General features: G+C 45.6%; 1 protein-coding gene across 1 annotated transcript in view; it reads left to right on the forward strand.

The window, feature by feature from the left end:
* Window positions 1-13,097, forward strand: part of LOC311440493 (complement factor H-like) — a 52,313-nt gene extending 39,216 nt beyond the window's left edge. The window contains exons 20-31 of the mRNA XM_084527494.1: window positions 570-746; window positions 1,270-1,446; window positions 4,282-4,464; window positions 4,992-5,192; window positions 6,133-6,327; window positions 6,821-6,997; window positions 7,987-8,163; window positions 9,491-9,667; window positions 10,382-10,564; window positions 11,202-11,402; window positions 12,274-12,468; window positions 12,724-13,097. Coding sequence (XP_084383620.1) covers window positions 570-746; window positions 1,270-1,446; window positions 4,282-4,464; window positions 4,992-5,192; window positions 6,133-6,327; window positions 6,821-6,997; window positions 7,987-8,163; window positions 9,491-9,667; window positions 10,382-10,564; window positions 11,202-11,402; window positions 12,274-12,468; window positions 12,724-12,737 — 2,057 coding nt within the window. The 3' untranslated portion in view covers window positions 12,738-13,097. The remainder of the gene's footprint in view (window positions 1-569; window positions 747-1,269; window positions 1,447-4,281; window positions 4,465-4,991; window positions 5,193-6,132; window positions 6,328-6,820; window positions 6,998-7,986; window positions 8,164-9,490; window positions 9,668-10,381; window positions 10,565-11,201; window positions 11,403-12,273; window positions 12,469-12,723) is intronic.
* Window positions 13,098-14,784: the final 1,687 nt, after the last annotated feature.

The following is a 14,784-nucleotide window of genomic DNA, read 5'->3' on the forward strand; positions in this document are numbered from 1 at the left end:
CCATGGTCTTGCACAGTCCTGTGGTGAAAACCTTTTTGAGCCAAATCTGCACAAGCACAACCCCTTGGGAGGACATGTCCTATGCATGTGGAAAGGAAGGCTGACAGCTTTTTGTTCTTCATCTCCTGCACCTCTGGCTGAGGGATCCTTTGCCTAGAAAGGGAAGAAGGTTGGAACGCAGGCTCTGGATTTCCTAACTCCTCCTGAATGGTAGCTCCCTTGTCCTGCAGCAGTCCGTGAGCCTTATTTCAGTTGCATTGAACGTCTGTGGTAAACAGACAGCAGGAAGAGTCCTGCAGGTGCTCCTGTTTTCACCCATCTGTTTCAAGATGCTTCTTCTTGGAGTCTGACTTTTTTGGACCCTGCAGTAGTCTACTGCACGTCAACAATAATAAAGGTTTCATCTCACTTGATCTGTGTATGTTATCTAGTGGCTGCGTGGTTAGTTAAATTCCCCTAGGCAGTGGCATGTGCTGATGCTATAAAAGGCATCTTTTTTTGGTGGGAACAATACAGTCATTCTATGTGCATCGCATTACCCAAAGTTTCAAGTTTGCATATCTTTTCAGAAAGACCATGTGGAAGTATTCCAGCAGTGGCCAATGCTGCTTTTGAAGGCAGGAGCAAGGAGAAGTATGAGCCTGGTGAAACAGTTCGCTACCAGTGTCATGAAGGATTTCAGGTCACTGGTCCCCCTGAAATTTTTTGCAGAAGGGGAAATTGGTCAACACCACCAACCTGTGAAGGTATAGGTTGTACTTCTAAGTAGTCTATGATCCTTCTTAGTCTTCCAGGAACAGTAATTAATGTAACGCCAACCGATATGTGCAAGTGAGTCAGACCAGCAGAGCTGATCATTGAGTTGCTTTTAATAGATTGCTACAACACCTGTTTTTCTGGTCCCTGAGAAGCACCAAGCAGAACTGATCAGCAAAGAAATCTTTTCCCCTTCTGGACTGAAGCCAGTAGCCATAGCTTCGCTCACTGCATAGATCAAGCAGTCAGCGGTTATGGAGGAAAGTTTGTTGGCTGCAAAGAGTGACATAGTGACAAGTAACTTTAGGCAATAAATAAATAAATAATAATAAAAAAATTGCCTAGTGAAGCTTTGCAGAACGAAAATATAGTATCTTCATTTCCTACTTGTAGAACATGACGTACCATATGCAAATCATCTGTCCTCATCAGGAATAATGGTGCTTCTGAATTCACTATTCTATGATAGCCATATTCCTGTCGTACGATCCTTAAACGCACCTCTCTTTTCAGATGTTAGCTGTGGACCCCCTCCTGAAATTCTCAATGCTCATATTACCAGCCCTCAGCAGCAGAGGTATCTGCCTGGTGCCAAAGTGCATTATGAATGTGTAAGCAATTCACAAATTATGGGTGTAAATTATGTCATTTGTTCAGATGGACACTGGACAAAAGTGCCAAGCTGCAGAGGTAGGAATTTGTGCTTTCATTATGGCTGTTCACTTCATGGGGACTGTTTGGATTACCTTAATACTAGAAAGACATTACCTTTTTTAGTTTTGTTTTCTTTGTGTACTGCAGCTTTGTACCTACTACTGCTTTCTTGCACAGAACTTTAATTTAGCTTAATGCTTCTAGAAATACTATGGGTATTTTCATCAAGAGCAAAAATATCTTGAAGAAAAAACACCTAGAGTATGCTGACTTGCTATTCTTCTCTGCAATACAAGTAATTTCCAGAGTACACCATTTTACTGAGCTTCACTAGAAAGATATGTAAGGGCTCCTATGTTGTGTTCAGCGCTGTCAGAGAGTATCGGAATGGCAGAAGCACTAGAGGAGAGAAACAGGAGCTCTTCTCGGAGGCTCCACTATGACAGAGATCCCAGCAGAGCCTCAGGAACTAAAACATGCAGATCGGCTGGGTTCTGCAATGGCAAGAAGTTTCCTCTGAAGAGGAGCTGTGCCATCCTCCTAGTCCCTGCCCAAATCTGTGGCTTGGGGCTGAACAAGTGCAACGTGGCAGTCATACACCTCCATGGAGTCAACTTTACTTACCTGTCCCATGAGTAGTACAGGCTGATAATGTCTTCCAGAGCTCTGCAGTTCATAAGAGAGCCAGCTTGGCTGCTAAATCTGTGATTTTGAGAAGCGCTGGGGATCTCAGCAGAGGGCCATGGCCTTGCAATGAGGCTTTTTGTGGCATGTGTTGCAGCTACAGAAACGTTGGCTTTTTCTAGAAGCTCTCACTGTCCCGGTCATCTCCTGAGAATCTGGAAGGTGTTCTGCTGCCATTAAGTGACATTCCTGGGGTTCACAGTGTTTAGAAACATTCATGGTCAAGGAAAAAAAGGGGGGAAAGAATCAAGTGATATTGGTAAGGCAATATTGTCTCTTGCACTTAAGCACATCATCTGGGGAGTAACACAATGATTCTCCTAACTGTAGTTTGTGTAGGGGAACATGTGAGTTCTTACAAATTGAGTGGGGAAATATTGTGGCAGTGTAGCTACAGAAATGTTGGCTTTTTCTAGAAGCTCTCCCTGTCCCTGTCATCCCCTGAGAATCTGGAAGGTGTTCTGCTGCCATTGTCATGTTAATTTACATTCCTGGGGCTCACAGTGCCCCAGAAAGCCAAGGAAAAAATGGGGGGCAAATCAAATCAGGTTGGTAAGGCAATATTGTCTCTTGCACTTAAGAACATCATCTGGGAAGTTACAAGATAGTTTTCTTAACTGCAGTTTGTGTAACAACATATGAATGCTTACAAATTGAGTGGAGAAATGTCTCTTTTCAGATGTGACGTGTGAACCTCCTCCAGAATTTGCTGGTGGAAAAGTTCAAGGTTTTAAAAAGCCAAGGTATTTGCCTGGGGAGACAGCTCACTATCAGTGCTGGCACGGTTTTCAGATGATGGGGGCTTCCACCGTAACATGTCAGAATGGGATCTGGATAGAGCGGCCCCAGTGCAAATGTGCTTTCTCTCTCCATGCAGTAGACTGTCAGTGAAGACTGCCCTCAAGCTAGCTCAGTGGCATTTAGGTCTCCAAATTTCAGTCTCAGGCTTGTGAGCAAGTGCAGCAATATCTGTCATACTCAGGAAAAAGGGATTTTCCATGGTATCCCTTCATTTGTGGTGGCAGGATGTGTTTAATGGAAGTCTATCGGATGGCTTCACTCAAGGGGTGCCACATCTGGAAAAGTACCCTGAGGCTGAGAGCAACTGCTGGCCAGCTCTGATTTTCAGACTCCAACCTTTCACTTCTGCAAATCTACTTTCTGAGAATGCCTAATGTGAGGAGAGTGAGAAATTGTGCTGTCTGTGCTGGAGAACAGAGCTCACAGCTCTCCTGCTTACTGACATCCAGGAAATTCAAGTGGTGCATTGCCTTTGTGAATGCCGTGTAATTGAGTCAACTGTTAAATTACCTGCGGGCCGTAGCTGATGGGTGAGCTATCACCTGGTACCACGTTGGTGCCTAGGATTTCACAAGCACATTGAATAATCTCATTTGATTTCATGAGGCATGTGCTAGGTTTCAGCACATGAACAAATGCAGTGTCTCAGACTGCCGTTGACTCGGACACTGCCCAACTGGCAGGTGAATGGGGTGCAGACATACCAGATGAATTAAGACCGGGCTCCTTATTGTGGTTGCTGAGCACAATGCCAAGTGCAAAGAGCAGCATTACTGGTGCCAGTGACCCAGTGCAGGATCTTCTCAAAACGACGCCCGTTAGAATGCCAGGCTTCAGAGCAGGGTGGTGCTTCAACAGGTATAAAAATCCAAGAAGCTGCAGGGCACGACTTTTAAAAGTGAGTAAGAAATCAGTCATGATGCATTCATGCTGGCTTGCATAGCCTCCTCAGTGGCTGTAAGTGCTCCACAGAGGCAAAAAGCTATCATCACATTAGGAACCAAAATGGTACAGCCCAGTGACATTTATTCTGGTTTGCAAACTGATCCGCTCTTGTCCCTGGTCAGGCAGCACAGGGAGCGGGGGAGAGTCAGGATCTTCTGCAGCAAGAGCTGTGCCAAAAACACTACCCCATTTTGCAGGACAAGTGCAAGTCCTGCAGAAAGATGTAAATATTCATGCAAGGAAAAATGGATGAACTGGCAGTAGAAGAATGAGAAGCTTTTCCATTTTCCAGGCATTTGGTTTCAAGGTGACAGTTTCCTCTCTGCTTTCCTCCAAGTCTCTGGAAGTGCTGCCTACAAGGTCTTCTGAAGAATTTGTGACTAGGCCTCTGTTTCTACTAAACTCAGATGGCTTGCTTTCTAACAGTTGTTGGTCTTCCAGGGGAAGGTGGAAAATGCGGCCCACCTCCAGATATTGAAAACGGGGACATCCTTTCCTTCCAGTTGAAACAATACCCCCAAGGTGCAACGCTGAAATACAAATGTGCAAGTTTCTACATCCTGAAAGGACCTGAGCAAATCACCTGCATTGACGGGCGGTGGACAAATCCCCCAGTTTGCTTGGGTAGGTGGAAGCTGGTGCTGCGTGGCCCAGAGCTGTGTGAGCTGCTCTTTGTCTTTCTGTCAGGCCCTGTGTGCGCTGCATTTTTGTAGCAGCACTTGTGCTGGGGCTGCGATGCTGACAGGGCAGAAGAGCAGCTGATGCTTCTCCTGTGCAGAAGGAATTTCCTCTGGAGGTCAGCTCGTGTAGCTGCCTCTGCTGCCTGCTGTCCCTCCCTGTCCCCAGTCACCAGCAGATCCAGGAAGGTGGGTTGGTCTGAGTGCAAGGAAATCCAGGGCCACGAGGGAATGAATTTGAGAAGTGCTGGGACGAGTGCAAGGAGAGAGCCCATAAAAGACACAGGGAGGTTCATTGCTGAGTGCCCCCAGCCCAGGCTGTGCTTCCCCCTTGCCCTGTGAGACTGTCAGAGGGCAAAGGCCTCTCCACAGCGGTGTGTGGCGACTCAGCCATCATTGTTTTTCCATTTTGCTTTGTTGGATGCATGATGTGTCTGCATGAACTAATGACGTTCTTCTCTTGCCTTTTCCAAGCGGCTTGTACGACATCTGAAGAAGATCTGGACAGAAACAACATTGAGTTGAAATGGAGTGGAGAAAGAAAGCTGTATTTAAAATCTGGCGATTTTGTTGAATTTGACTGTAAAATTGGATATGTGCAGGACCCAGCATCTTCCCCCTTCAGAGTGCAGTGCATGGACGGGACATTAGAATACCCACGGTGCAAGCCAGGAAGTAAGTCACCTCCACTCTGTCACTGCTTGGCCACTACCGTGGTGCATTTTTAGCGCAGAAGCTGAGAGGAAAGCCCCTAGCAAGTGTGCCTGGGGAAGAAATAGTGGGGCACCAAGATGGCAGAGCACCCTGCAAAGCTGCAGGCCATGAGGGGAGGTTCCCCCAAGAAGCCACTGACTGGCGTACCAGAGCTGGAAAGGCTCGTGGGAAATGGGCTCACTGGGGCTCATCAGGGTTACTGGTGCTGGGCCTGCCCGGCTGGTTCCAGGCAGGACGGAAGGGCTGCTAAGTTCCCTGCAAGTGGCTTCCCTGAAATTGGAGGGTGCCATGGACTGTGGCAGGGCTGAAGAGAGGGAGACCATTTCGTTGCAGGCTCTCCCAAGCCTGCCTGTTCAGGCAGGGCTTTGTCACAGCCTTAGGGATTGAAAGGGATCTTGAAGAATCATCTAGCCCAATCCTCTTCTTGAGCAGGAGCACCTAAATCGGGTCGCACAGGAATGTGTCCAGGTGGGTTATGAAAGTCTCCACAGATGTACACTCCACAACTCCCCTGGGCAGCCTGTTGCAGTATTCTTTCATCCTCACTGTAAAAAATAGTTATTTTCTCACATTTAAGCGTAATCTTCAATGTTCTGGCTTGCACCCTTTTCCTCTTTATCTGTCGTTGGGTGTCACTTAGAAGAGTCTCGCTCCATCCTCCTGACACTTGCCCTTTATAAATTTATAGAAATTAATAAAGTCACAACTCAGTCTCCTCTTCCTCAAGGTAAAGAGACCCAACTCCCTCAGCCTGTCCTTGTAAGGAAGAAGCTCCCCTCCCTTAATCATCCTCGTGGCTCTGCGCTGGACTCTGTCAAGCAGTTCCCTGTCCTTCTTGAACTGGGGACCTGAACTGGATGCAATATTTTACTTTTTTTTTTTTTTTTTTTATCTTCCCCAGAGGACTGTACAGTGCTTGAGACAGCTATGGAGAGCAACAATATTAAACTAAGACAGCCGAGGAGAAGATCTTACACGTATCGTTCTGAGGAGTATATTTTGTTTACATGCAAGGATTCCTACCATGAAGTTTCGAACCCAGAGGATTTTAACGCCCAGTGTCAGGATGGAGTGATAAACTACCCCCGATGTGAAAGTAAGTGCTCTGTGTGGAAGATACACTGCTCAGTAGAACTGTGGATAACAACCCAGCAGTGCAGGCTGATAACTTGTTCCAGAGCTCTACAGTTCAGCAGAGAGCCAACTTGGCTGCTACATCTGTGATTCTGAGAAGCGCTTCGGTTCTCAGCAGAGGGCCATGGCCTTGCAAGGAGGCTTTTTGTGGCATGTGGTGTAGCTGCAGAAACGTTGGCTTTTTCTAGAAGCTCTCACTGTCCCTGTCAACTCCTGAGAATTTGGAAGGTGTTCTGCTGCCATTAAGTGACATTCCTGGGGTTCACAGTGTTTAGAAACACTCATGGTCAAGGAAAAAAGAGGGGGAAAAAAATCAAGTCATGTTGGTAAGGCAGTATAGCCTCTTGCGCTTAAGAACAACATCTGGGGAGTAACATGATGATTCTCTTAACTGTATTTTGTGTAGGGGAACATGTGAGTGCCTACAAATTGAGTGGAGAAATGTCTCTTTTCAGATGTGACGTGTGAACCTCCTCCAGAAATTGCTGGTGGAAAAGTTCAAGGTGTTAAAAAGCCAAGGTATTTGCCTGGGGAGACAGCTCACTATCAGTGCTGGCAAGGTTTTCAGATGATGGGGGCTTCCACCGTAACATGTCAGAATGGGACCTGGACAGGGCGGCCCCAGTGCAAAGGTGAGTTCTCTCTCTCTCTCCATGCAGTAGACTGTCAGTGAAGACTGCCCTCAAGCTAGCTCAGTGGCATCTAGGTCTCCAACTTTCAGTCTCAGGACTGTGAGCAAGTGCAGCAATATCTGTCAGACTCAGGAAAAAGGGATTTTCCATGGTGTCTCTCCATTTGTGGTGGCAGGATGTGTTTAATGGAAGTCTATTGGATGAGTGCCCGCACCCCAGGCTGTGCTTCCTTCTTGCCCTGTCAGAGGGCAAAGGCCTCTCCACAGTGGTGTGCGGCCAGCATCCTAGCCATCATCTTTTTTCCCTTTTCTTTTGTTGAGAGTTTTGTGATGTGAAGAACATCTGTGGGCCCAAGGAGGATATGGGGGTGTGTGTTTTGAAATGTTTTTTTTTTTGCATCTGTATAACCTGATCATATCCTTTTCTTGCCTCTTCCAAGTGGCTTGTACGACCTCTGAAGAAGACATGGACAGAAACAATATTGAGCTAAGATGGAGAGGAGAAAGAAAGCTGTACTTGACATCAGGCGATTTTATTGAATTTGATTGTAAAATAGGACATGTGCACTGCTTAGACTAGCAGTCAGTGGATTATGGAGAAAGGGTGCTGGCTGCGAAGAGTGACATAGATGGTAGCCTTACGTATTTTAAATTTCAGTCTATGAAAGTTACCTTTGAATAGTAAATAAACCATTTTGTTATCCAGCACTTTGGCACAGAATGCTGTATGGCATCAGCGTGCACATTCAGCTGGTCTCTTAAGCTCCTTTCCACTTTTTAAGTCTCTTTAGGCAAAAATAAATAAATAAATAATAATTGCCTGGTGAAGCATTGCAGAATGAAAACCACAGTATATTCCTTTCCGACTTGTAGAAAATAACCTGCCTTATGCAAACCACCTGTCCTCATCAATAATAGTGCTTCTGAATGCGCTGTTCTATGATAGCCATTTTCCTGTCCTACGATCCTGAAACGCACCTCTCTTTTCAGATGTTCGCTGTGGAGCCCCTCCTGAAATTCTCAATGCTCATATTATTAGCACTCAGCAGCAGAGGTATCTGCCTGGTGCCAAAGTGCATTATGAATGTGAAAGTAATTCACAAATTATGGGTGTAAATTATGTCACTTGTTCAGATGGACACTGGACAAAAGTGCCAAGCTGCAGAGGTAGGAATTTGTGCTTTCATAATGGCTGTTTGCTTTGTGGGGACTGTTTGGATTACCTTAAAACTAGAAAGACATTACCATTTTTAGTTTTGTCTTCTTTGTGTACTGCAGCTTTGTACCTACTACTGCTTTCTTGCACAGAACTTTAATTTAGCTTAATGCTTCTAGAAATACTATGGGTATTTTCATCAAGAGCAAAAATATCTTGAAGAAAAAAGGCCTAGAGTATGCTGACTTGCTATTCTTCTCTGCAATACAAGTAATTTCCAGAGTACACCATTTTACTGAGCTTCACTAGAAAGATATGTAAGGGCTCCTATGTTGTGTTCAACGCTGTCAGAGAGTATCAGAATGGCAGAAGCACTAGAGGAGAGAAACAGGTGCTCTTCTCTGAGGCTCCACTATGACAGAGATCCCAGCAGAGCCTCAGGAACTAAAACATGCAGATCGGCTGGGTTCTGCAATGGCAAGAAGGTTCCTCTGAAGAGGAGCTGTGCCGTCCTCCTAGTTCCTGCCCAAATCTGTGGCTTGGGGCTGAACAAGTGCAACGTGGCAGTCATACACCTCCATGGAGTCAACTTTACTTACCTGTCCCATGAGTAGTACAGGCTGATAATGTCTTCCAGAGCTCTGCAGTTCAGCAGAGAGCCAGCTTGGCTGCTACATCTGTGATTTTGGGAAGCGCTTGGGTTCTCAGCAGAGGGCCATGGCCTTGCAATGAGGCTTTTTGTGGCATGTGTTGCAGCTACAGCAATGTTGCCTTTTCTAGAAGCTCTCACTGTCCCGGTCATCTCCTGAGAATCTGGAAGGTGTTCTGCTGCCATTAAGTGACATTCCTGGGGTTCACAGTGTTTAGAAACATTCATGGTCAAGGAAAAAAAAGGGGGGAAAGAATCAAGTGATATTGGTAAGGCAATATTGTCTCTTGCACTTAAGCACATCATCTGGGGAGTAACACAATGATTCTCCTAACTGTAGTTTGTGTAGGGGAACATGTGAGTTCTTACAAATTGAGTGGGGAAATATTGTGGCAGTGTAGCTACAGAAATGTTGGCTTTTTCTAGAAGCTCTCACTGTCCCTGTCATCCCCTGAGAATCTGGAAGGTGTTCTGCTGCCATTGTCATGTTAATTTACATTCCTGGGGCTCACAGTGCCCCAGAAAGCCAAGGAAAAAATGGGGGGCAAATCAAATCAGGTTGGTAAGGCAATATTGTCTCTTGCACTTAAGAACATCATCTGGGGAGTTACAAGATAGTTTTCTTAACTGCAGTTTGTGTAACAACATATGAATGCTTACAAATTGAGTGGAGAAATGTCTCTTTTCAGATGTGACGTGTGAACCTCCTCCAGAAATTGCTGGTGGAAAAGTTCAAGGTGTTAAAAAGCCAAGGTATTTGCCTGGGGAGACAGCTCACTATCAGTGCTGGCACGGTTTTCAGATGATGGGGGCTTCCACCGTAACATGTCAGAATGGGACCTGGACAGGGCGGCCCCAGTGCAAAGGTGAGTTCTCTCTCTCTCTCCATGCAGTAGACTGTCAGTGAAGACTGCCCTCAAGCTAGCTCAGTGGCATTTAGGTCTCCAAATTTCAGTCTCAGGCTTGTGAGCAAGTGCAGCAATATCTGTCATACTCAGGAAAAAGGGATTTTCCATGGTATCCCTTCATTTGTGGTGGCAGGATGTGTTTAATGGAAGTCTATCGGATGGCTTCACTCAAGGGGTGCCACATTTGGAAAAGTACCCTGAGGTTTAGAGCAACTGCTGGCCAGCTCTGATTTTCAGACTCCAGCCTTTCACTTCTGCAAATCTACTTTCTGAGAATGCCTAATGTGAAGAGAGCGAGAAATTGTGCTGTCTGTGCTGGAGAACAGAGCTCACAGAGCTCACTGACATCCAGGAAATTCAAGTGGTGCATTGCCTTTGTGAATGCCGTGTAATTGAGTCAACTGTTAAATTACCTGCGGGCCGTAGCTGATGGGTGAGCTATCACCTGGTACCACGTTGGTGCCTAGGATTTCACAAGCACATTGAATAATCTCATTTGATTTCGTGAGGCATGTGCTAGGTTTCAGCAAATGAACAAATGCAGCATTTGGTGTCAAAGTGACAGTTTTCTCTCTGCTTTCCTCCAAGTCTCTCAAAGTGCTTTTGAAGAATTTGTGACTAGGCCTCTGTTGCAACTAAACTTGGATGGTTTTCTTTTTAATCTTCTTTCAGGGAAGCGTAGTAAATGTGGCCCACCTCCAGATATTGAAAATGGGGACATCCTTTCCTTCCCATTACCAGAATATGACCAGGGTCAGACTGTGAAATACAGATGCCCAAGTTTCTACATCCTGAAAGGACCTGAGCAGATCACCTGTACTGAAGGGCAGTGGACAAATCCCCCAGTTTGCTTGGGTAGGTGGAAGCTGGTGCTGTGTGGCCCAGAGCTGTGTGAGCTGCTCGTTGTCTTTTTCTCAGGCCCTGCAGGCCCTGTACTTGTGAAGCAGCGCTTGTGCTGGGGCTGCAATGCTGACAGGGCAGAAGAGCAGCTGGTGCTTCTCCTGTGCAGAAGGAATTTCCTCTGGAGGTCAGCTCCTGTAGCTGCCTCTGCTGCCTGCTGTCCCTCCCTGTCCCCAGTCACCAGCAGATCCAGGAAACTGGGTTGGTCTGAGTGCAAGGAAATCCAGGGCCATGAGGGAATGAATTTGAGAAGTGCTGAAATGAAGGGAAGGAGAAAGCCTCAAAAAAGACACAGGGAAGTTCATTGCTGCCTTCTGGGTGCCCCTGCTCCAGGCTGTGCTTCCCCCTTGCCCTGTGAGACTGTCCGGGGGAAAAAGCCTCTCCACAGCGGTGTGTGGTGACTCAGCCATCATTGTTTTTCCCTTTTGCCTTCTTAAGAATGTCTTTCCTGTTGGAAAACTCAGAGGGTACGGGCTCATTGCTGGAAGAGTTTTGTGATGTAAAGTACAACTCTAGGCTCGGAGGGGGGAAGAAAATGTATGTGTGATGCATCTGTATGAACTTATCACATCCTTCTCTTGCCTCTTCCAAGCGGCTTGTACGGCCTCTGAAGAAGATATGGACAGAAACCATATTGAGCAGAGATGGAGAGGGGAAAGAAAGCTGTACTCGACATCAGGCGATTTTATTGAATTTGATTGTAAAATAGGATACGTGCAGGACCCAGCATCTTCCCCCTTCAGAGTGCAGTGCATGGACGGGACATTAGAATACCCGCGGTGCAAGCCAGGAAGTAAGTCACCTCCACTCTGTCACTGCTTGGCCGCTGCCTTGGTGCATTTTTAGTGCAGAAGCTGAGAGGAAAGCCCCTAGCAAGTGTGCCTGGGGAAGAAATAGTGGGGCACCAAGATGGGAGAGCACCCTGCAAAGCTGCAGGCCATGAGGGGAGGCTCCCCCAGGAAGCCACCGACTGGAGAAGCTGAGCTGGAAAGGCTCCTGGGGAACAGGCTCGCTGGGGCTCATCAGGGTTACTGGTGCTGGGCCTGCCCATCCGCTTCCAGGCAGGATGGAAGGACTGGTAAGTTCCCTGCAAGTGGCTACCCTGAAAGTGGAAGGTGCCATTTCCCTGACTGTGGCAAGGCTGAAGGGAGGGAGACCATTTCGTTGCAGGCTCTTCGAAGCCTGCCTGTTCAGGTAGAGCTTTGTCCCAGCAAGCTTCTCTCCTGCTTCTCTCTTGCAGCCACAGCTGTGCCCCCTTTGCACCCATGGCCTTCCCGGCTCCTCTCTGGTTGTGCCCTGCTCTGGTGTGTGTGGAGGCAGGGGTCAATGCCCATTGCACGCCTTCACAGGCTTCTCCAGCAGGAAACCTGTGCTTGCCTCCTCCTACAGTTTCCCCAAGCCACAATTACTGTGACATTGCTGAAGGGTATGAAATGGGCTTTTGCCTTTCATCATCGGCAATGTGTGTTGATATAGGTGGGGTCAGATGCAGCAGGGATGCAGCACAGGAGAATAAGTAGTGTCAGTCACTCAGCTGGTACCAACAGCTTCACACTGTTGACAACGAGGTCTACAGGCAACTGATGAAAGTACTTTCTCTTGTGGTGGTGGCTGTTCTTTTCTTTTTCTATTGTTTTTCTCTAATTTTTTTTTTTCTTCCCTAGGGAACTGTAGTTTGAGTGAGATGGCTATGAAGAGGAACAATATAAAACTAGGACATTCGAGGAGAAGACCTAACATATATCGCTCTAAGGAGACTATTTTGTTTGAATGCAAATTTTGGTTCCGGGAAGTCTCAAACCCAGAGGATTTTGAGGCACAGTGCCACGATGGAGTGATTAACTACCCGCGATGTGAATGTAAGTGCTCTGTGTGGAGGGCACAATGCTCTGTAGAATTGTGGAGAAGAAGGGAGAGTCAGCTTTAGGGGCCTTCACTTAACCCTCTACCAGTTTGTGTCTGTCGTGGGGTTGCTCCTGTTCCAAAGGGCCTGGGGAATCAAACTGAAGCAATGGGAATGCTAGGCAACTTTGCTGTCCACTGCTCTCGAGAAACATGGCTATGTGCCAGCCTTGGTGTTCATTCCTTTTCTACTTCCTCTCTTTACACTGCAGCGTATTTTGCATAAATGGAAAAGGCATGAAGGAACCCAGCTGGAGAAATGAAAGATCCTTTGACCAGCCCAGAGATTTGAGCACAATTTTTCCTGGAGTTTGCTGTTTCATTGTGCTGTGTTTGCAGCTTAGCCAATGTTCTGTGTTGGAATTTGCCTTTCTTTTTTCCCTTTGAATTGTTGGATGATTGTTTTGATATGTAACCATTTTTGTAAAAGTATTTACATTTTACCCATTCCAATGACTGTACTTCTTACTTTTGTTCTGTATTGATCTCACTGTTATTTTATTAACATTTGCATCCTGAAGCAGGCTGGCTTTGGTAGTATACTGAGACATCAATTAAAGTGTGCAGCTAATTTGCTGATCAGCAAGTAGTGTGTGTGTGGTCTTGTGTGGTTCATGTACTTGCCTGGGAATTTAGCCTGGGGTCATGGCAGAGATGAGTGTCCTCACAGCCTCATCATGATGTAAAGGCGAGTGCTCTCCTTTAAACAACTCAGGGAAGTCTGCGGATCATAGACCCCAATTCTTATGCATGACTTGAGCCTCTGTGATATTTGGAGGGGGGAGTTATCAAGTGTGGACATAGGTGAGGAGTGTAGAGGGATTAGAAATATGTAAACTTATATACACTTTTTTTTTTTTTTGTATTTTTTTTGACCAAAGTCTATTGCATATGCTTCATATAGCAGCAGCTGAGTGAATGATCTTTGTTTTCTGTGACTTTAAACAACACTTATAAGTCTGTCCCATACATGTAATTTTATTTCATGTGTTAGCGTTTACCTTTAGTCATTTTGTACCTCTTCTGCTGATAATCTCTGAACATGCAGATTCAAGAGTATTTAGATCCTTTGTTTAGTAACTCACTGAGGTTTATTCTGAACTCCATATGGGTTTAACATTTCAAGCAACAAATAAAAGACAATCTCAGCACAGAAAAGCAACCAATCCGTATTGACTGTAACCCAGCAGGAGTCAAGTGTGGACATAAGTGAGGAGTGTAGAAGGAACAGAAATAGTCTGAACATCAGTAAAATAAATCTAGAGCATCTGAAACTGAAACTTCTAAAAGAAGTTCACTTATGTACACATTTTTGGTATGAAAATTTTGGACCAAAGTCATTTGGTATGCTGATGCTTTCAGCAGTGTTAATATTATTTTAAAGATCTAATTGCATCTCTCCCTTCCTTGTATTAGAAATACAGCAGAGCTGTACCTCTGCACCGGTGATTAAAAACGGTGTTCTTCTTAGAATATGGTTGCCAGTTTTACCATTTTTTGGATGGACATAGCACTGTTTACTGCAAAGAAGAAAACTGGACAGAACAAACTACTTGCTTAGGTAAGGTTTGTGAAAGAATAAAAAAAAATAGTGACATGTAATGTAGAAAGGAAAATCTGGAAAGGACCTCTACATAATCTTGTAATGACTCCCACTTCTCTTTCATTTGAGCTAACAGATTTCAGAAACACGAGGCTGAACCATTATCGACTATACCTAGCCCACTGCTGCTAAGTGTCTTCTGGCCTGTTCTTAGTTCCTCTGTTTTCCTGAGTAAAGAGTTCTAGAACTCAGCTGGCCTCATTATTTTGGAACGTTTTCTAATTTCTTTATCTTCCACATCCTCCATTCAGTGGATTTCTTCCTGTCTATCGAAAGATGTTTAGAAGAAATGACTGCAGTCCTTGCCTAAATAGTTTTTTGTTTTTTTTTTTTAGGATTTTTTTTTTTTAGGTCCTTCTATCCACCTCTTAATTCCGGACTTCCTAATTGTTCCATGTTGCTCCCATGTATTGTGCTCGAAACACCCTATAGAACTCCCACTAGGAGTATACAAATGTAGGCAGGAATACTACTTCTGATGACTTACAAGAGTTCTTCGTTTATCCTTGTACTGTGTCTGGCTGGAATGTTAACTTTCCCGGCAGCAGCCCGTACAGTGCCATACTCTGTACTTGTAGCTGGAACAGCAGTGTTATCACACCAGTGTTGTGTCTACTGCTGAGCAGCAGTGGCACAGCATTGGGCCTTTCTTTAACCCTCCTAGGGGGTG

This window comes from Aythya ferina (genome assembly GCF_964211825.1).
Source record: "Aythya ferina genome assembly, chromosome: 8".
Classification (NCBI taxonomy): Eukaryota; Metazoa; Chordata; class Aves; order Anseriformes; family Anatidae; genus Aythya; species Aythya ferina.